At 42.7% G+C, this 20,917-nt stretch overlaps 1 protein-coding gene across 3 annotated transcripts in view; it reads left to right on the plus strand.

Annotated features, from left to right (window-relative positions):
- CHCHD3 (coiled-coil-helix-coiled-coil-helix domain containing 3) overlaps positions 1-20,917 on the plus strand; it is a 126,128-nt gene that overhangs the window by 58,256 nt on the left and 46,955 nt on the right. For 2 of the 3 annotated variants that reach the window (XM_039571252.1, XM_039571253.1), the window contains exons 5-6: positions 14,236-14,250; positions 15,140-15,223. In XM_039571252.1, coding sequence (XP_039427186.1) covers positions 14,236-14,250; positions 15,140-15,223 — 99 coding nt within the window. The remainder of the gene's footprint in view (positions 1-14,235; positions 14,251-15,139; positions 15,224-20,917) is intronic. The other variant, XM_039571254.1, reaches the window with a different exon arrangement.

The raw sequence follows: 20,917 nt of genomic DNA on the forward strand, positions 1-20,917 counted from the left end.
AAGAAGAAGATTCTCAAGAGGCCTCTCCTCCAGTTGCAGTTCCCAGTGTGCTTTGATGAATCAGGTTCTCAAGCCATAATTTGGGATTTTGTCACCTTTGACTGTGTCCACCCTCAGCTCAAACTCTTCTTGCCTTGATTTGCTCCTTTTTGGTTCTTTCCCTTGATGACACATCACAAATCTTATTTTTAAAGCTTGTGTGGACCAAAATAAAGTTCTCTTACCTCCTGCACTCCATCCTTGAGGGAATAAGCTGCAGGTGAGAGGGTGGAAGAGCTCATTTCGTGGCTCAGCTCCCCTTGTCCAGTTGTTTTTATATTATAAATTATACCTTTGGAATGATAGGAATTATAAAATTGGAATTATAAGCTGATTTTCTGCTCCTTTCCCATTTCCTTGTTGGTGTCCAAAGGTGAGTATCAAGCCAAGTGGGACATGGAAGGAGAAGACTCCTCCATCATTATCCCAGATCCCTGAGCTGCACAGCCTCGTGCTCTTCCTTCAGGGTTCTTGGTTTCCTGGTGAGGCAGGGCTTGGGGTTTATCCCTATGGAAATGGCAGATTCTACCCTGAGTTTGGTCCCAATTCCTTCTCTGACTTCCTGAGGGAGGAATAAACGTTCAGGGAGAACCTCTCTGTCTTCTACCTCCTCACCCGCTGTCCCATCAAACCTTTTTTAGCCTGCAGGAAGAGGATTCTATCAGCCTTCCATGTTTTCTTGCCAGATCCTTCATTTTTCCCGATTTTATTTCCATTTTTCAACAATTCTTGCATTTCTGTATCTTCCTGATTTATCAGTCTTGCTCTGAGAACATCTCAGGAGCAGGAGATGAGCTTTTCTTGGGGTTTTACCATCTCTGGTACTCAACTTGTGATAAATTTTTTAGCTTTTTTACATCTAAATACGTCTGCAAATAGAGAGGGGAATAAAAGCCTTGGCACAATTATTCCTCCCCTAAATATTAGACAGAAAAAACCTAAATTATACTCAGGGAATAGGAGGATAAAAGTGATTCCTGTCACGGAGCTCAGAACACCCTGAGTGTACCCGTGCTTGCACCCCTTACCAGTTATTTTGTACAATTTTATACCATTATCCTGAGCCTCCAACTACAAGGGTGGATCTTTGTCTTCAGATTTCTCTTCTGTTGTGCAAAAAATGCATTTAAAATATTGTTGTCACTTTGAGCAGTTTGGGAATGTTTGTGTTAAGGCTTTGGAATTTTTGGGGGAGCTGAATAAAGAGTTCAGTCCAATATTCAGGGGTTTTGATACTCCCTGTTATATTAAAAACAAACAAAAAATCCCTATAAAAGTATCAATATCTGGCTTTGGTCCCAATGAATTCGAGGATAGATTTGTAGTTAAGTAGTAAATTAAATATAGACATAAATAAAAAGGTATAAATACATTTATATCTAATCACACGCACAGAGGTGTAAAATTTTATACTCAGAGTGAGGAAAAAAATCCACCTGTGTGCCTAAAGCACATAAAAAAATCCACCTGTGTTTGCTTTCCAGCTACATTTCGGTGGAATTAAGAATTCCAAATCCCTGCCTGCATTTTTTATGTCACTTGACCGCAGCTCCATTACTGAGTTGTAATTTAATTTGGGTATCCTGAACAGTAAATACTTCCATGGTTCCTTGAAAATCTACTTGTTTGCTACTAGAATATTGATTTGGGAATAAAAATGTGTTGGCTAGAATATTTCTCTGGTTTTTAGAGTAGTGTAGACTTTGGCAGAAGTAAAAGCACTGAAAGGTGACACCCCCACAGCTCCCTGACAAGGAAAAAAATCACACATAATAAGGTTGAATAGGTAGATTCCGCTCTGAGAATTGGTCATTGATTTTATCTCAATTTTTGAGGTTTTTTTCTGTGTTGTTTTTAAGTCTTCATTGACACAGCAGCTCTGTTTCACGTGGAGCACGGACTGTATGCATTTTGGTCTTTTTGTTACAGACTTAGAAAAATGAGAATTCATGTTTCTCTGAAGGTTGTGAACCCTCCCAGCTTAAATTTCAGGGAAAACTGCTGGGTCTGTTTTTTTCTTAATTGACTCCAGTTAAATTTCAGGAGATAAGAGGTTTTTCTCCATATTTAAATAAGATTATTGCTCACTCTGTGTTCGAGGTTAAGCTTTCACAGAAGCAAACAAGACTCTCAGGAATTTTAGTTTCTAGGAGCTGAATTTATGCACCTGTGGTGATGTTCCACGTAACAGAGGTTCACTCTCCCAGCTTTCCTCTGGAATGTCTGGGAGCTGGACGTCACTGGCAGGAATAACAGCTGTGCTTCTCCCATGGTTTCCTTGTCAGGATCTCAGTGCCCAAACACATTTTAACTTGGGCATGGAAAATACAGCCCTGTCCACCTGGAAATTGAGGCTGGAATGGGAGTGGAATGAGGCAGGTGCCTGATAGAGCTCCATGGAATAAAGGGAGGAGTGAAAAATGGACATTGGCAGGGACTGGCTGGGTTTAGATTTTATCTGTGTTTAAAATCAGGGCTGGAGCACCTCTGCCATGGAGAGAGCTGGGAAGAGCTGGGGGTGCTCACCTGGAGAAGAGAAGGATCCAGGGAGAGCTGAGAGCCCCTTGCAGGGCCTAAAGGGGCTCCAGGAGAGCTGCAGAGGGACTGGGGCCAAGGCATGGAGGGACAGGAGGCAGGGAATGGCTTCCCAGTGGCAGAGGGCAGGGCTGGATGGGAGATTGGGAATTGGGAATTGCTGGCTGGGAGGGTGGGCAGGGGCTGGAATGGAATTCCCAGAGCAGCTGGGGCTGCCCCTGGATCCCTGGCAGTGCCCAAGGCCAGGTTGGACATTGGGGCTTGGAGCAGCCTGGGACAGTGGGAGGTGTCCCTGCCCATGGCAGGGGTGGGATGGGATGATCCTTAAGCTCCCTTCCAACCCAAACCCTTCAGTGATTCCGTGATTCCAAATGCAACAAAGAGTATTTTCCTGTATATAAATAATTTTTCCATCATTTTGAGTGGTCACAATTGCTACAGAATAAGGTTTATTGCAAGAAAAGTGAGGTTTTTATTGGAAAACCAGATTTTTGAGCCTCTCCATCCGTGGGTATCCCTGTTAAATAAGGGCAGAGTGTCAGGTGAACTTGAATAGCTGAGTTAGCACGCTGATAGATGTGATATCTTGCAGATGCTAGCAAGGCAATTAAATGTAATTATAGTTATATGTGAAATATGTAATGTAATTTCTTGTTTCCCGCGCTGCAAAAATTTTTTTTTTTTTTCTTTTGAAATTTGTTTTTGAAATACCTTAACCTCCATTGTATTTGTTACTCCTCTAAACCTAAAATTTTATAAAAGGAGTCTTTCTTTAGAGTGGGGTAGAAGGGAGCTTGAAGATCATCCAATTCCACCCCTGCCATGGACAGGGACACCTTCCATGATCCCAGGTTGCTCCAAGCCCTGTCCGACCTGGCCCTGGACACTTCCAGGGATCCAGGGGCAGCCACAGCTGCTCTGTGCCAGGGCCTTCCCACCCTCACAGGGAAGAATTCCTTCAATCCCAGGTGTTTTTCCCATTTCATTGCAGAGCCACATCTTGCTTAATAACCTGAAACCTCAGCAGGGTGTCGTGTACTCTGTGTTATAAAGGATGAATAAACATTTTATTAGATCCTTTCCTCTATTTATGATCAGTCATGTTTTGTTCTGCAGATTTTTCTTCTTCCCTTTTAAAGGACAGAGCAAAGTTGTAACTTTTCTATCATTTCCAAATTAATCTAATTTGAACAATTCTTTGCTCTTCTCAATTTCATGCAAATACCAGTGCCATTAGTTGTGCAAATAGTTGGTATGTCTCTCCACGTTTAGAAAATTAAGCATTAATTCTCACTGTGGGCTAGAACAGGCTGTATTGCATGACAAATAGATTGGAGGCATGCAGGAAAAAAAAAACAACACTTCACAAATCCAGCAGAGAGCTTTGCTTTCGAGCACTCTCAATGTTGGGCAGTACAAAAAAACATTGTATAAAATTGACATGTTTTAGCAACTCCCAAAAGACGGGGTTTTTTTGTTTCTTTTCCCCATTATTATAGAAATACATGGCAGCTTGTATTTTCCTGAAGCATCCTATTGACTGGGATGAAACCTCTTTTTTAGAAAGCACTTTTAAGTGTTTGCTTTCCCTTCCAGACGCTCTCACCCACAACATAAAAATGTTCCTGTTAACATAATAGCATTCCTTTCGAAAATGCACGGGCTGTGGATTCTCCAGGTGCTGTACAGACAGCCTCAGACTCCTGGCAAGCATCACTGAGAGCCTGAAAAAGGAAAGGAAAGGAAAGAAATCTTTCCTGAGGCTGCACGAGGAGCTGAACTGAGGGCACAGCTCATCCTCCTGCATGGATGGCGCTCCCTCAATTTTAGGGTCGTTTTGCTGGAGATGCGGGAAGGGCACCATGGGTTTCATGGATGGGGAACCTTCCACGATACCAGGTTGCTCCAAGCCCCAATGTCCAGCCTGGCCTTGGACACTTCCAGGGATCCAGGGGCAGCCCCAGCTGCTCTGGGAATTCCATTCCAGCCCCTGCCCACCCTCCCAGCCAGCAATTCCCAATTCCCAATCTCCCATCCAGCCCTGCCCTCTGGCACTGGGAAGCCATTCCCTGCCTCCTGTCCCTCCATGCCTTGGCCCCAGTCCCTCTGCAGCTCTCCTGGAGCCCCTTTAGGCCCTGCAAGGGGCTCTCAGCTCTCCCTGGATCCTTCCCTTCTCCAGGGGAACATTCCCAGCTCTCCCGGAGTGGAAGTGGAAGGGCGAAGCCCTGGGAGCCACCAGTGGTGGTTTCGTTTGCTAAACCTGGAACATGGAATCACTGTCCCTTTCTTCCATGTGCTTCTCAGCACTTTTGCTCTTCTTCAACCTGGAAATTGCTCTTTTTGCTGCCTGAATTTCTGTGTTCAGGACAGTGAGGCTGATGGATGGAAATTCACTGAGCAGACACTTGCTCAAGCCATTGGATCCAATCTGGTTTGTGGCTCAGCAGTATTTAAATTCCTCATTAACTCTTCTTTTCCCTGCTGATGAGATTCTTTGTTTTGCTTTACACCTTGAGTTCCATTGAACATCAGCTCCTCACCCCCTTTAGCTGTTGCCGCAAACAAGAAGAGGCAGCTCTACACAAAGACCTTGAAGCTGTGGGTGTTGATTTGTCATCCCCATAGAAATTCTCATCTTGAGTGTGGTAAAAAAAGCTGGCAAGGTTGATTTTAAACTTTTCCGGGCTGTGTAAAAGCAGCATCACAGCAGCTGAGAGGGGCTGAAATTTGGGACTCAAATCAGGGTTTTTGTCAGACACCACAAGAAATAAAGTAGTTCTTTGGAGTTTCCTCCTTGTGATCTCGAATAACTGACACATGACAGATTTCAGTGTTGTTAATTGTTTGATAATAATGTTATATTGTTAAAAGACTGTTCAGTGCTCCAAGGAATCTGGAGTCTGAGGTAGCTTGAAGGTGAAAGTGTGGATGTTTGCAGAGGTAATACAAACATCTCAACTTTTTTGGGTTTTGCTGAGAGATCGGCTTCGCTGATAACTTGTGGCAATGAGTTCTGCAGGTTAATTATGCATTTAATTGGTTTCAAATTTGTTGCTTTTCAATTTCACTGTTCACTGAATATTTCCTCGGTCTTGTATTATGAGAAGGAGTAAATAGGAGAGCCTGGCTCACCTTCTCCGAACATTTAATTATTTTGTGTACCTCTCTCCTGTACACAGAGCTCTTCTCAGGGGTTTAGTCTTTATGTATCTCCAGCTTCTTTCTTTTCTCTGCAGTGACCAGAATACAAATATAAATAAAAATAAATAAAAATATACAGGGAGTGACCAGAGCTCTGGGAGGATCTGAATTTTATTTATATTAAATATTGTGATCTCAGTGTGGTGCTGTCTTCTCCTTCCCCTTTTCTTCATAAATCTCCTGCTTTTATTTTGCTGTCTTAACACACGGGACGAGTTTTCCTCGGCTTCCTGCAGGAATATCAAATTTTTCTCTGGGGCTTTACAGTCAGAACAAAAAAGCTTCACCTGGCTGGTGCAGACTTTTGCTTCCAAGTTATTTTCTACTCGTCCTCATTGGATCCATCCCTGGAATTGTCCAAGGCTGGGTTGGACGGGGCTTGGAGCAGCCTGGGATAGTGGAGGGTGTCCCTGCCCATGTGGTTTGGGGTGGCACTGGAACATCTTCAAGGTCCCTTCCAACCCAAACCCTTCTGGGATATTACCTGCCATGATCTCCTCTGGTTGTTCTTTTTTTTGGATTCAATTTTTTTGAATCAATTTTTTAATTTCAATCCAGTAATTTTTATGAAGCCTTTGAGCATTTTATTGGCCTTCATTATTACTTGCTTGACATTTTTCTGTGCATAAGATGCTATTAAATTATTTTTGAATATCCTGTTGGACAGCTGGTTTATTTTTCCAAGTGTGACAAAAATTTACACTAAAATGTATAAACATTTTAGTACAACCACACAGAACCATGTTTTTGGAGCAGTCCCTGCAGTGTTAAACCCTTTAAATGTTGTTTCAGCAAATGTTTGTGACGAGGATGTCAGAGCATGGAATAGAAATGTCAGAATCAGTCCCTCTCTTCATTGTATTTCCTGCCTCCAATTACTTAATTATATTCATAAGTTTGAGAGTTTGTTTAGTTGCCCAGTCCCAAATTCCTGGCACACTCAGCCATCTGAACAGGGCAAGGGCTTTTTAAAAAATTGATTATTTTGATTTCTTTTTCTGCTATGATCTTTACAAAACTCAAGTGTTTGTTTCCCCGCCTGTCTTGCATTAAACCTCCTTTTTCCATCCAGTTTGAATATTTTCAGTGCTTAGAATATTATTTATTTCTGTTAGAATAACACAAACACCAGCAGAGCTTGAAGTATAATTATGTTAAACACTGCACAGATGTGTAGTGAGTTCCAGGCTCTGCCCTGGAGACTCTGCAATCAAATGAGAAGAGAAATAAAAGTGCAGTGAGTGGAAGTTGGACACAGAAATTCAATGACACGTGTTATAGGATTATATAAAAGGAAGATGCTCACCAATAATCGATGCATAAATCAATCCCAGCCCCTTTCAGAGCTGCTCTACTCAAGGTAGTAATCGTCTGGTGCTTTTATTTCAGAGTAAGTTGTTAAATCTTTAAAGAAAATGCTGAAAGACCAGTGTTGTAATTTAGTAATTAAAATACAAAGAGCATTAAATCCTGCTGTGTTCTCCCACTTTCCCAAGGCTTTGCTGGATCTTGGTTTGTAGGTAGTAATTTAAAGAGTTATGGTAACTATGTAGTATTAACTCAGGATTTTCACACTTAGTTAAATATTTTATGGCTATAAAGTGAAGAACTACAAACCGTCCTATTAATTGTTTGAATTGAGTTTTCAGAGTGCTGGAAAAAATGAAACAGAGCTAAAAACTGACTTACTAATTGAGATAAATTTTGTTTAGTTTGATATATCTGGCACATGAGTTAGCTGTAAATATTTTCTTTACCATGTGAATTTTTTGTGTGTCTCGATGCCAAAAGGTCTTTGGATGAAGTTGTAGCATTCCAGAAGTTCAGCAAAAGTATCTTCCCTTGGCAATGCTGAGGTTGATCCCCACATTTCACTGTTAAGTCAAATATTCTGTTTAAAGATGAATTTGTTTCCAAGTTACATCTTCAGTCTTAAATTGTCTGCTGGTTACAGTTCTTTCATTCTCAAGCTGAGTAGGAAAATCTCTGTTTGGGATTAATGGGAAAAAAAATGGCTGCATAATTTGGGACAGAATCAATGAGTTTTGATGGTTTGTTTATTACTCAATAGAAGAGTTCAGTTTAACAAGATCAAAATTCCAAAAAACACAGATAAAATACCTGTAAGGCAATAGATTATCTGTATTTTTAAGTGCCTTTTTGAGCACCCAAAAATGAAGGTTCTGCCTGTGTTGTAGCTTTCAAATTGAGAAACACCTGATGTAGTTCCAAGTGACGCAGTTCTGTGTCTTAAGCAGAAATCAGTCCCTTGAATAGCTGAGCAGCAGTAAATGTCCTTTTATTTGGTATTCCAAAGTGGATTTGCCTCCTTGGGCATCATCACTTTCTGCCTTTAGTGGGAATTGGTTCCCAGGATAACAGATTGAGCAACCTCTTCCAATGAGGCAACTTGTGCTGGGAGGAAATGATACCAATTCATGCAGGGTTTTGATCATTTGATAGAAGAAGTGGGATATTCACAGATGGAAAATAACTGTGGAGAACGGCCCCTGATGCTGAGAGGCCTCTAATAAACAGAAAATACAGGAGGTTTTCAATGGGATTCCAAATGAGATTGGCTTTGAAGTGGCTTCAATGAGGTGGTGAGTTTTTGTTGCTGATATTAATGCAGCGGCCCTAAGAATTATGTCACTGTTTATGTGCAGCCCATTGAATCTTCACTTTACAAACCATGAGAATTGGGGCTTTTAAAATGATAATAATACAACACTGGTGACAAACGATGCTGGGTTTTGGACAAAAGAATGAAGAGTTCTGGGTGGAAAGCTGAAATTTCAAAATTTTCTCTGAATATTTGGGTGTGAGGCAACTGTGGTACAAATTTCTTCTCTCTGGCTTGGTTTTGCAGTGGTGAACTTCTGAAAGGGAGGTGCTTCCTTATATTTTGCTTTGCTTTACGTCATGTTTTGTTTAAAAATGCTTCAAATATTGGCTGACTGTGCTTAGCCATAACTTTTCTTTACCCTTCTGTTGTTTAATCCAGGAATTTAAAAGTATTTCTGCAAAATCATCATTAATATCAATTCTGAGCACGGTAAAAAATGGCAAAAATATTTATGATTTGCTACAACAGCAACAAAGATGGAAGTAGAACACAGTCCTAAATCAGTTTGCTGGCAGTTTTTTTCCTGAACTTTACAAGATAATGGTCCTTTTGCTCTGTTTTATAGAGAGAAATTCACTCTGGCTCATATGGAGCAGTCACTGCTTCTTTCAGTTTAGTGGAAAACTACATGTTTGACATATGACTGAAACATCAGAAGCTGTCAGCAACGGTTAGAGACAATATTTGAATTGCTACAAATACCTGGCAGCAGTACAGATAGTCTTTAAAATGTTTGATCTCCTTGGACTGTGTTGGCTGCCTGAAAAGCATGGGTAGAGTTTCAGGAATAAGTCATGCCTTTCTTTCATTCCCAGTGACATGCAGAGATGTAATTCAGATTTGTTTAGCATCTCTTTTTCCCTTGAACCACGGTTGGATGGGAACACAAGGCTTTTCTAAAGCCTGTTGCTAATGAATAGAATAGTCATGAGAGTATTTCAATTTTTATTTTCAAGGGAATAAAGTCTTCAGAGTCTGTTGTTTTTAAGCTGAGCAAACCAGATGGTTCATTCAGAGTTTGGTGAGAAGTGGCGGCTTTTCTTTAGTGCTGACACTGTTCAAGGCCAGGCTGGACAGGGCTGGGAGCAGCCTGGGCTGGTGGAAGGTGTCCCCACCCATGGCAGGGGTTGGAATGAGATGATCTTGAAGGTCCCTTCCAACCCAAACCAGTCTGGGATTCTGTAATTTCTTATTTCTGGCGACTTGGTACAAATACGTGATTTTTCTGCCCCTCATTTTGCGATAGGATCATAAAATAAATCAGGCTGGAAGGAACCCGGGGTCCTCTCGAGTGAGTGGTGACTCAGAACTTCCCTCCTGCTGCTTCTCCTCTGGGATCCCTCTGCCTGCACAGAGTCTGGGGGACCTTGGAGATGGAGAAGGCTCAGCAGAGCTTTTCTGTCTCCATGCTGGGAAGGTTTCAAATGCAGCTGGATACGGCCTTGGGGTGCCAGCTGTGGCCTCTACAACTGCCCCTGTTGGAGCAGAAACCTCTGGGATCTCTCTGGCTGTGTCTGCTCTCCCTAAATCATCCACCTCCTTCTCTGGCTGTCCCACCTTCTGGAGGGGCTGCCCAGGGAGGTTTGGAGTCCCTGTCCCTGGAGGTGTCCAAGGAGTTCCTGGAGGTGGCACTCAGTGCTCTGGGCTGGGGACAAGGTGGGCATTGGGCACAGCTTGGCCTTGGTGATCTTGGAGGGCTTTTCCAACCTCAGTCATTCTGGCATTTTCCTTGTTCAGCTTTTTTGTTCTGGCATAATAATGGCATTTTTATTCAGCTTTTTACTGGGGCAACAACATCAATGCATTTCTGCCTTGAAGGAGAGCGACGTTCCTGTGGATTTTCCTGTGCATATTCCCGTGATTCACATTAGGATTGGAATCTGTAATTCTTTTGCTTGGCATTTGTACATTTGTTTTTTTCTCCTTTGGTCCATAATGAGATTCAGTAAATGAAGCTTCTTGTCACATGTTCTGTTCTAGATCCTTACTTGTTCATAAATTCAATTTTTTAATTTTCTCCATTAGCCTCTTCCTCTCAATGTGATCTTTTTTATCTGCTCGACTCACTCTTTTAGGACTTCATTATTTTTAGAAAATGTACTGTAGCACATTTAGTGGTAATTACAAAAGCTTGTTTTAATTACACTTGTCAAAGACTCCGTTTTATGATGCATTATTGGTGCTGCCGTTTCGAATTCCTAACAATTCTCCACCTTTATAAGTGGAAACGAACATCCCTCTTTTCAAGTGATGTGTCCACATGATTTTTTTGTGCTTCGGAATGATTTTGTGCATAGTGATGATTTAAAAAGGAATTCTTTGAGGGGGAAGGGAGCAGCATATGTTCCCAAGAATATCCATAAGTTACTGGTGTTGCCTCTTCAGAATGATGGGGGTATTTATATGCTGAAATAGAAGGTTAAAAATTAAAACTGTGGCAGTTCAACATCCATTAAATGTGGAAATTGGGAATTATTTTTCTTGGGACACTCCATGCAGTGGAAGAAGAGAGTAGTTTTGCTGATTGTAATAATTTATGCAAATAATGAAGCTTTATCTGATTTTATCAACGTGCAAACGTGGATGCACAGGGCTATACCTGGGTGAGGGGGAGAGGAATTCAGTGGATGTCAGATCCCTGGAAACATCCGAGGTCAGGCTGGACAGGGCTCTGAGCAGCCTGGTGGAGTTGAAGATGTCTCTGCTTGTGCAGGGCTTTGGGAGATGATCCTTAAGGACCCCTCCAGCCCAAACCTTGATTTTATGAAATGCTGAATAATTGTTTTATGTGGCACTCACAGCCTGGACCCGAGTGATCCTGATGTCAGTGAGCTGTGGGATTCACACCCAGCCCTAACTCCTGGATGTGCTCATCCAGCAAACCTCAGGTTGGAAAAGACACGGAAAACCTCCAGCAACGTGGTAGAGGAAGATCATGTTTTGAGATCTCTCCTGTGCTGGTGGCATCCCACTCATCCTGAGCTGCCAGCAGATCTCCTGTGGGATGGTGGAGCTCGTGGAGCTGCCACCACTTTCTTTAGCCCTTTAATCCATGAATTTTTCCTTCAGGCTTGCCCCAAGGCCTGCAGATACTCCATGTGAGCTTTCCCTCATTGCTGTGATCAGGATTTCATTGGGAAAATCTCCTTCACTCATAAACCTGATGTGACAGGAGCTCTTCCAGCCCCCAACCCTCAATGCCAGGTCTGGAATCCTTGGATGTGCCTTGGGAGGTCACCAGTCCCTTGGTGTCCACCTACCCCATCCCCTGATGTTTGGTGAGATGACCCTGAAGCAAGACCTTCAGAGGACTTTCAACTGGCTGATGTTAATTTATAAATTCAAACTGGACTCTTATTTTGAAGCAGATCATTCTTTTCCCAGAAAAACGCAAACTGGAGCCATCTCAGCAGTTCCACTGTAAATTTTTGGGATGTTAATGAATTTGGAGCTTGGAGTCAGTGCTGAGGGGCAGCTCTAAACCTGGGACTGCCGAAGGCTTCAGGAGCTGAGTCTGAAATCTACCTAAAAACCTACATTAAACCACCTGATAATGATCTTTCTTTTTCATCAGCTCTTTGAGTAACAGCAATTTATGACCACACACACCTGGAATCTTGTTGCATCCAGCTGACCAGATTCCTTTATTTACTTTTAAAATTTAATTATTAGACATGACTTTTCAGCCAGCTGCTTGTTTGCTCCGTTCTGCCTCACAGAGGACAAAAATAAATGTGTTTTCGTTGTGTTCAGTGTGAGCAGGGCTTGGCTTTGTCAAAGATGCAGCCAGGCGATTCCTGGAATTTCTTTGTAGGGAAGATACCCATTTTTCCCATGATGGCAACTCCTACCAGTGCGGTGCCAAATCCAGGTGCTACTTTTGAAAACAAAACCCAGGCTGGCCTTTAAATCTTGGTTCAACTTCCTTGTGATTGTGAAGAACCTGTATTTAATATTCGTGCTCTCTGTTGGGTATTAAATTTGGGGGGTTTTGGGAACCAAAGGTGGCCTTTTGAAGCTGCTGTTTATAAAACACCCAAGCAAAGGTTTTGCTTATCAGAGTTTCTTCGTGAAGAAGCAGCAAACCTGTTCCAGGTTCTCATGTACATCTCAAGTGCAGCATTCAGCTAATTGAAAACATGGCTATTCTTAATTATTTTTTTGCAGCTCATTGACATTCACAGGGATCTCGTTGCTGCAGCCCCATAAATATAATATCACCTTTTATTTTGGCACTCAGTTCTCCTCTATTGGCATATTTATAGTCTGCTGTATAAATGAATAATTTTATTTATTATTTATTCATTTGCACTTTGCTGTGTCTGCGTTACTGTACAAGTGTCAGGGGTGGAAGAAACTCTTTCTTGCTGAGTTTCTTACTTGCCAACCAAGTTTTCCAGTTACTTCCACAATACAGGGAAGCAAACATTTGGATAACCATATTATTTAGTATTTTTGTAATACAGTATTTCTCCTTTATCAGTGCTGGATCAGGGCAATGAGCAGAGTCACTGAGAGCAGTAAAACCCAGCTGGTTTGATGATTAATTATTTTGAGGGGGACAGGGAACCAAACCCAAAAATCAACCCAAAAACCAAAAAACTTCCCAGGTTAAATCAAACTTTCCAGGGCAAAATCTTCCTTTCAGATGGATAACCTTGGAACAAATGTTACTGCATTCCCTGATCAGAGCAAGACAGAGGAAAAGGATTTAAGCTCAGCTTAAATTCTGGAGGATAAGGACGGGTTTTGTCTCTTCTGTCCTTGCTGTGCCCTTGATCTGTTGAGTTTTACACCCTGAAAAGCTCTGCCCTCATGAATCGTCAGAAATGGGGTGAGTGAATTCAGTCAGGAGGTTCTTCCCTGGGTTTGATTCCATCCCATTGCCTTTCCAAAGTCAGTTTTAGTTCCAGGTCATGGACAGATTCATGGGAAACACAGTTGGATTGTAAGAACTAAACCAAGTTCTCCTGAGCTTTATGGAATACTGATTTTGTGTTTTCTTTGTCACTGGCCTGTTGAATCCATTTGCACAGAAGGAATGTTCTGGGGATCTTCTGTCTTTCGGGGATCATGGGATGGTTAGACATGGAATAATTGCATTGGGTACCCATGAAGGTGCCTTGCAGATCTGGAATATTAGAACTGGAATACCAGATATGGAATATTAGATCTGGAATATGAGGTGGTGTGGCACAGGTTGCCCAGAGAAGCTGTGGCTGCCCCTGGATCCCTGGAAGTGCCCAAGGCCAGGCTGGACATCGGGGCTTGGAGCAACCTGGGACAGTGGGAGGTGTCCCTACCCACGGCAGGAGGTGGAATGAGATGATTTTTCAGATCCCTTCCAACCCAAACCATTCCAAGAATCCACATTTGGGAGAGGATGGTTTTGGGGCACACAGAACCTCCAGTGAATTTTCAGCTGTTCTGTAACCACCAGGTCTGGGAGGTCATCAGGAATTAGCTATAAAAAGAAGCAAACCATGATCAGTACAAAACATGGGAATTTGGCTGTGGAATATTTCATGGAATGAGCTCTGGAAAACCTGTAATTAGTGAGTCCAGGCTGATTTAAATGCTGGTGGACAGGGCATGTGCTCCATGGAATTCTGCTGGAGTGGCTGGCAGAGGACAGGGTTTGGTTCATCCAAATACGGCTTTCTGGGGTATTTCTGGTGACGTTGCATAAAAACCCCAACAGTTTCCAAGTAGTTTTCTGCATTTTTCTAGACACACCTGATGTGCATGTGGGTGGGGTTTTTTTTTTGCATTCTTTCTATTCACCATTATATAATAAATCTAATTTGAATTTTAACATCTTTTACATGCTTCAGGACATAGAAACAAAGGTAAGTAGTTGAAAAAGGAAACACGGGAGAATCCAAACTTTTTACTGTATTCCTTGGGTGTTTGCTAATAAAACCCCAAAAAATTAATCTTGACAAAGGGAATCAAGTCTTGTGTCTGTACAATATGTGGTGTAATTGTTATAATGACCTCTATTAGATAATTATTAGTCACTAAAGATATTTTATTAAAAAATGATGAACCTGGAAAGTATTTGCATTGATAATTTAGGTGTTAAACCCTTCACAGCTTGTTAAAAATCTCTTGTCTGGTATTTATACTGCAGGACTTACAGCTTTATATATTTTTAATAAATTCCTCTGTGCATGTGTGCTTTTTAAATGGATTTTCTAATTTTTAATGAGTCCCCTTAATCCTGGAAATTGGGAAATACTGCAGATGAAAAGCCAAAAACATCAATTTGCTGGGAGCAGTGTCTCTTAAATGAACACTCAAGTCATGCTGGGATTGAAAAGATAAATATTTTAAATTATTCTGTATTATTTTAGATCATTGGACATGGGAGTGATCCTGTGGTCAAGTTTTTCATCTTAGTGGGTACTTCAACCAATCTGGGAGTTTCCAGAGGAGTGATTTCTGGTTAAAGACCAGCAGAGTTTTAGATGCACTTTTTTAGCAAATATATAAAAGGATTTTGTTCTTCCCAAGTTCCCATCTGTTCAGAATTAGGTTGTCCAAAGTTTGGAAGTGATTTTCCAAGTTAATTCAAATTAAAAAATAAAAATAAATCCCAGCCTGGTCCATTTTGGTGCCATTTCTAAATCCATTTGGACAAACTCGGGCAGAACTCTTGAGGAGGGGAGGAAAAAGCCCAGGACTGTGGACAGTATTCATGATCCAACATTTTTATTATCCTGTTTCTTTTTTTAGGCCAGGCAGCTGGAAGAGAAGGACAGGGAGCTGAAGAAACACGATGCCTACTACAAAGAGCAGCTGGCTCGGCTGGAAGAGAGGGTAAAACATTTTTTTTTTTCCCCTTTTCATGAAGAGTTTTCTGCTCATTTCTGCTCCTGGTTATATTTCCAAGATGACTTTTTAAAGGAGAAAAAAGATGAAAATTCAGGCCAGAGGGGTTATTTTTGAATTGCTGCTGCTGTTTCTGGCTTAATATTGACAAGGTGGAAGGTTTGGTGGTGAGAATATTGTTTTCTTTACTAACAAAGTTCTTGCATTCGCTGTAGGATTTCATCTGTCACGGTAATTACAGACAGAAAAATGAAGTAATGAGGTAGTTTTTTACCAATGCTGATGAAGAGCCAGTGGAAGTGAATAAATGCCACCAAGTAAAAATAATTTAAATTAAAATAACAACAAAAAAAGTGATGTGTGAAGAGACATAGTGAATTTCTGCTTTCAGTGGGTGGAATTAGTGATTCCTCCATCAGTACATGGAGAGTTTAATTTTAATTCCGAGTTTATACCGTGTTTAAAAAGCACTGCTGTGTCTTTATCTCATCACAGACTTGAAATTAAACTGCAGAGAGCAGCTTGGGAAGCTGTGGGACTTGCTTACAGTGGCTTAACATATTGCTGTTAACATTCCTGTCCTTTATAGGGTATTATTTCATAGGATGTTAATTTCAAATAATTACTGCTGGCATCGTTTTCTGCCTCCCAGGTTGGTTGTAACCTCCAGCCTGAATACATTTGCCTCCTTTACCCCTCTCCCTTCTTCCTGAGCTTAAATATTGGTGACTAATTTGGAGGTTTTTGTGTTAGTTGGTTGTGAAAATTATTAACAAGGTACATACTCATTTATGCAGCTTCGCAGGCTAGAAGAAAACCCCTTGTTTTTATGGATTAGGAGGTAGAACATGTTGCATGAATTATCAGCATGTATAATTGGTCTTAATGAATATTTTAAATTGAGAGGATATCCGATACTATCTCGGTGTTTTGTCCTCCCTTTTTGAAGATGACGTTAATGAAGTCCCATGTTCTTGGCAATGAAACAGAGTTTGAAAGGATGAGGGGAAATTCGTTTAATGATTCTAAATTGGTTCATTGTTTTGATGCCTTTTCCTGGTCTTAAAATCAAGAATCAAACACAGTTAGAAGGAAAAAAGGGATTTTACCTTGGTATTTATTTTAAGGATCCTTCGGTGCACCACGTCCAGGTGGAATGCACCTCAATGCCCACCACAATGCACCCCCAAAAGATCTGGTATATCATTATAGGTCTTACTAATTAACATATCTATCAAAAACTCCCCAATGAGAGGCTTGAATGAGCCCCCCTCCCCAAGGAGCCTTCCCCTGGATGGCTCTATCTCAGTTTACAGAATGTGTTCTGGAGAGGACCTTGGGGTCTGGGGTTTCTAAGATGTTCAGTCTCCTACTTAACAAAATAAGTCTAAGAATGTAGGCCAAAAAACACTAAGAATACAAAAGCTGTAAAAAGGTATATAAAAGAGGTATAAAAGAAAAGGCAAAAAGTCATCATGGCATCAATTTAAACAGCTCAAAATTAAGATCCTTCACCCAAAAAAAATCCACACAATACTTTCCTTTTTCTCCAGTAACTGGCTGGTGTTGGAGGAAAAAGCTTCAGTGGGGTCTTACCCATCCTGGCTTCTTTTGGAGTGATTGTAGCTGTGCTCTAGTGTGGAATAATTCATGGCACAGGATGTCTGATAAACCATGGATCTTGGACAGCTTTTTCTTTCACCTTTTTTTTACCTTTTACATCTTTTTAGATGTTTTTCTTATTTTCACATTCGAATGGGTCACTGATGCAGTGGCTTCACTTGCTCCTGTTAAGTGAAGACTTCCAATGTGGAATCGTGTGTATAAATCAATCCTTGTGGTGTGCAAAGGAGATAATGAACTTTAAACAACTTTATTTGAGCTCTGCCAGACTGTCACCCCCAGGGGATGTGAAATAGGAAAGTTCTGCCATCTCTTGGTTTCTCTGCTTGGCTTGGAAATCTCGAGGATTACAGCAGAGTGATTCTGAATTCCTTGTTTTATTCCATGGGTGATGTTTGCTCTGTCTTTAGAGTGGAGTTTCTGTGATACCAAGCCTTGTCTTTTCATTCTGACTCTTTATTTGTGAGGCAAAGCCCCTCTGCTTTTCCAAGCTGTCACCCAGTTTGTCATCAAGGTACATTTTCATCTCTCTCCTACACAAAAAAGTGCTGTTCCAGCTCTGAGAGGAGCGAGCTCTGCGTTCCAAATCTGACTTGGAATTTCTTCAGAGAGGTGGAGGTTGCAGAGTGAAAACCTGGACAAGCAGAGGAGTCACAGCTCCTGCAATCCCACCTTCCCCGAGGCCAAGCCCTGCAACCCTCACTGGGGTCACCTGTGAGCTTCTGTGCTGGGAATTTTGAAAATTGAGATGGAAATAGAGCTTTAAAAAAAAAAAAAAAGAAGGTCTGGAAATGACAGAGCATGAAAAGAGGCTGGTTGGTTGTTCCTAAACTTGTCCTGATTTCAGTGGAAGGTGCACAGAGACAGAGCATGGGCTGCTCAGCAGAGGGAAGTTCGGAACAGGAGGTGGGGTGGGAGCAAGAGGAGCTTGGAGAATTAATGTCAGGATGAAGAAATGTTCAATCCGAGTCTGTCACCTGTGACAAAGAATGCTAATTACAATCTCAGATCATTCCCACATCAAATAAGCACACTTTAAAAACACTTCAGTTGTGCCTATGTGGTATTTCTGGCTGTTGCATCATGAGTGTCAGAACTCATCTCGATGATTAATTGGCTTTTTGATTACTTAGCCTTTTCAATTAGAAGCTTCGTATTTGTGTTCTTCAATGCTGCCGAAAAAACAATGCAGACGTTGATAATAAAGGGAGATGACAACAGAACAGATTAGTGTCAGCACAGCGTGCTCCTTATGGAGAAAATTATCCATATTCAGTGCCAGATGAAGTCTGTCAATTGAAAATATTTCAGTGACTGAGGGAAGATGCTCAACCTTTACAGGGTATTAATACAGGACAAAATAACTGTGCACTAGTGACAGCTGCGATAGTAAAACATAAACAATTCTATTCTCCAGGGGAATAACTGCTCATAAATTTGGTTTATGTGCTAAAAACCTTTTGATACTTCCCCAAAACCCAGCAATTCCCCTAACAGCTGCCAGTGTTTCTAGGTCAAAGATAGCACATAAGCTATTAGTTATTACATGCTCCACAGCAGCAGAGCAATAGCAGAGAGTTTAACAAAGGAGTTAAAGAACAACCTTCCCGTGCTCTGGGTCTGACTGGGATGTGCAGCTGTGATTTAAGTGTTCACACGTGAAGCTTGGAGGGAGATTTGTCACTGTTTTTCATCGTCCACCTACGGGCTGAAGGTGGTTCTTGACTACAGCAAAACCCAGAGATAAAGCAGTGCTGGAGTCACTGAGCTGTGTGTGCCCCACACTGTGTTAATTACTTACTTGCAAGTGAAAGGTCCTGCACAAGGGTCAGGGCAATCCAAGCACAAATCCAGGCTGGGGGGAGAATGGAGCCCTGGGAGAAGGACTTGGGGGTGTTGGTGGGTGAGAGCTGGACCTGCCCTGGCCATGGGCACTGAGAACCAGAATCCCCCGTGGGCAGCAGGGGAAGGGGGGATTCTGCCCCTGTGCCCCTCTCAGGTGAGACCCCACCTGCAGAGCTGGATCCAGCCCTGGGAACAACATCAGGAGGATGTGGAGCTGCTGGAGAGAGTCCAGAGAGGCCCCGGAGCTGCCCCAGGGCTGGAGCCCCTCTGCTCTGGAGCCAGGCTGGGAGAGCTGGGAATGTTCACCTGGAGAAGGGAAGGATCCAGGGAGAGCTGAGAGCCCCTTGCAGGGCCTAAAGGGGCTCCAGGAGAGCTGCAGAGGGACTGGGGCCAAGGCATGGAGGGCCAGGAGCCAGGGAATGGCTTCCCAGTGCCAGAGGGCAGGGCTGGATGGGAGATTGGGAATTGGGAATTGCTGGCTGGGAGGGGCTGGAATGGAATTCCCAGAGCAGCTGTGGCTGCCCCTGCATCCCTGGCAGTGTCCAAGGCCAGGCTGGACATTGGGGCTGGGAGCAGCCTGGGACAGTGGGAGGTGTCCTTGCCCATGGCAGGGGTGGAACTGGGTGATCCTGAAGGTCTTTTCTAACCCAGACCATTCTGTGACTCTCTAAGGAGAAGATCAAAGATGCTTTGGAGTAAGAGAAGAGCCCCAGTGTGAAATCCGAGCCCTTTCTCAAGGAATGCCATTCCCTGTGTGCCACATGATCTGTCTGTCCTTACTCGGTGCAGTTCCCTGTAGTTGAAGCTGTTCCATTTCTGGTGTTTATAGGAAAAACTGTTGATATCTTCACTGTATTGTCCCTCTAGTTCCAGTGGAGAGGTGCAGTATTTTTGACTGGTTTCAGTGCCTCAGTGTCTGTAGCCTTTATTCATAACCATCTCTGCATCTCTGGTGTCCCTTTGCTGTGCAGGTCCCAGTCCCCATCAACACTTGGACACAATTTTCATGCAGAGCAGGTGACATCCCAGTTTTCCCTCACCCCTGTTGCTTTTGCTTTACAACATTTTTTATGAAGGAAAGCATGACCCTCTCTTGCTTCTCGCTGTAGTTCTGGCATCACACAGACACTCAGTGAACTGCCTGTGCTCCTGCTCTGTCTCTGAGACTGATGGGACTCCCCAGTTCCAATTTCCTCCAGCAAACCCAGCTATTTTCATGTTGCACTGCTTCCTAATGCTAATATGCATCATTAGGAGAATCCTGCCCCAAGTCATGGGAGCAGAAGGAAATTAATTTTAATACCCTGCTGTACGACACAACTACTTAGTTTATCAGTGTGAATGAGCAAGATATGGATCCCCATATTAATCTTAATACTTTCCACTGGAGCCAAGTTCCTGTGCTCCTGAGTTTCCTAGAAATACTTTAGTGTTGAGCAGTTTGTAGATGAATGTGGTTGTGGGGTGAGGTAATGGGATTATCCTGGAGCACAAATCTGAGGGAGCTGGAAAGGGGCTCAGCTTGGAGCAAAGGAAGCTCCGGGGGGACCTTGTGGCTCTGCACAAGTCCCTGACAGGAGGGGGCAGCCGGGGGGGTCGGGCTCTGCTCGCAGGGAACAGGGACAGGAGAGAGGGAACGGCCTCAGGCTGGGCCAGGGGAGGTTTGGATATTGGGAAAATTTCATTATGAAAAGGGCTGTCAAGCCCTAGCAGAGGTGGAGTCCCCATCCCTGGAGGCATTTAAACAACTTGAAGATATGGCACTTGGGGACATGGCTCGCTGGTGGCCTTGATGATCTCAAAGGGCTTTTCCAACCTAAACAATTCCATGATTCTGCCGTTCTGTAGGAATTTGGAGGTTTCAGTATTACGTTGGATTCACTACAGATTTAACAGCCTACAGGTCACCTCCCTGACAGTTCTTTGCCCATTCCACAGTCCCCACATGGCCTTGGAGCTGTGGTGGCCTTGGTGTAGGGACATTCCTGCTCCACACAGGGCTCAGTGCCAGATCCCAGCCTGGGAATACAGACATTAAGTTCAGGAAATGTTGATCCACTTCTCTGCATCCGTTTTTTTCCCTGACTTAAACGTTGAGGAAGGATTTGCAAATCCCAAGCTTGGTGCTTAATTTGGGGATTCTGCTTTCCATGAGGCTGTCAAGGAGCATTAACCTTAAGGTAAGATGAGCACACAGAGCACAAAGCTCTGAGC

This window comes from Corvus cornix, chromosome 1A, assembly GCF_000738735.6.
Source record: "Corvus cornix cornix isolate S_Up_H32 chromosome 1A, ASM73873v5, whole genome shotgun sequence".
In the NCBI taxonomy this organism is placed as follows: domain Eukaryota; kingdom Metazoa; phylum Chordata; class Aves; order Passeriformes; family Corvidae; genus Corvus; species Corvus cornix.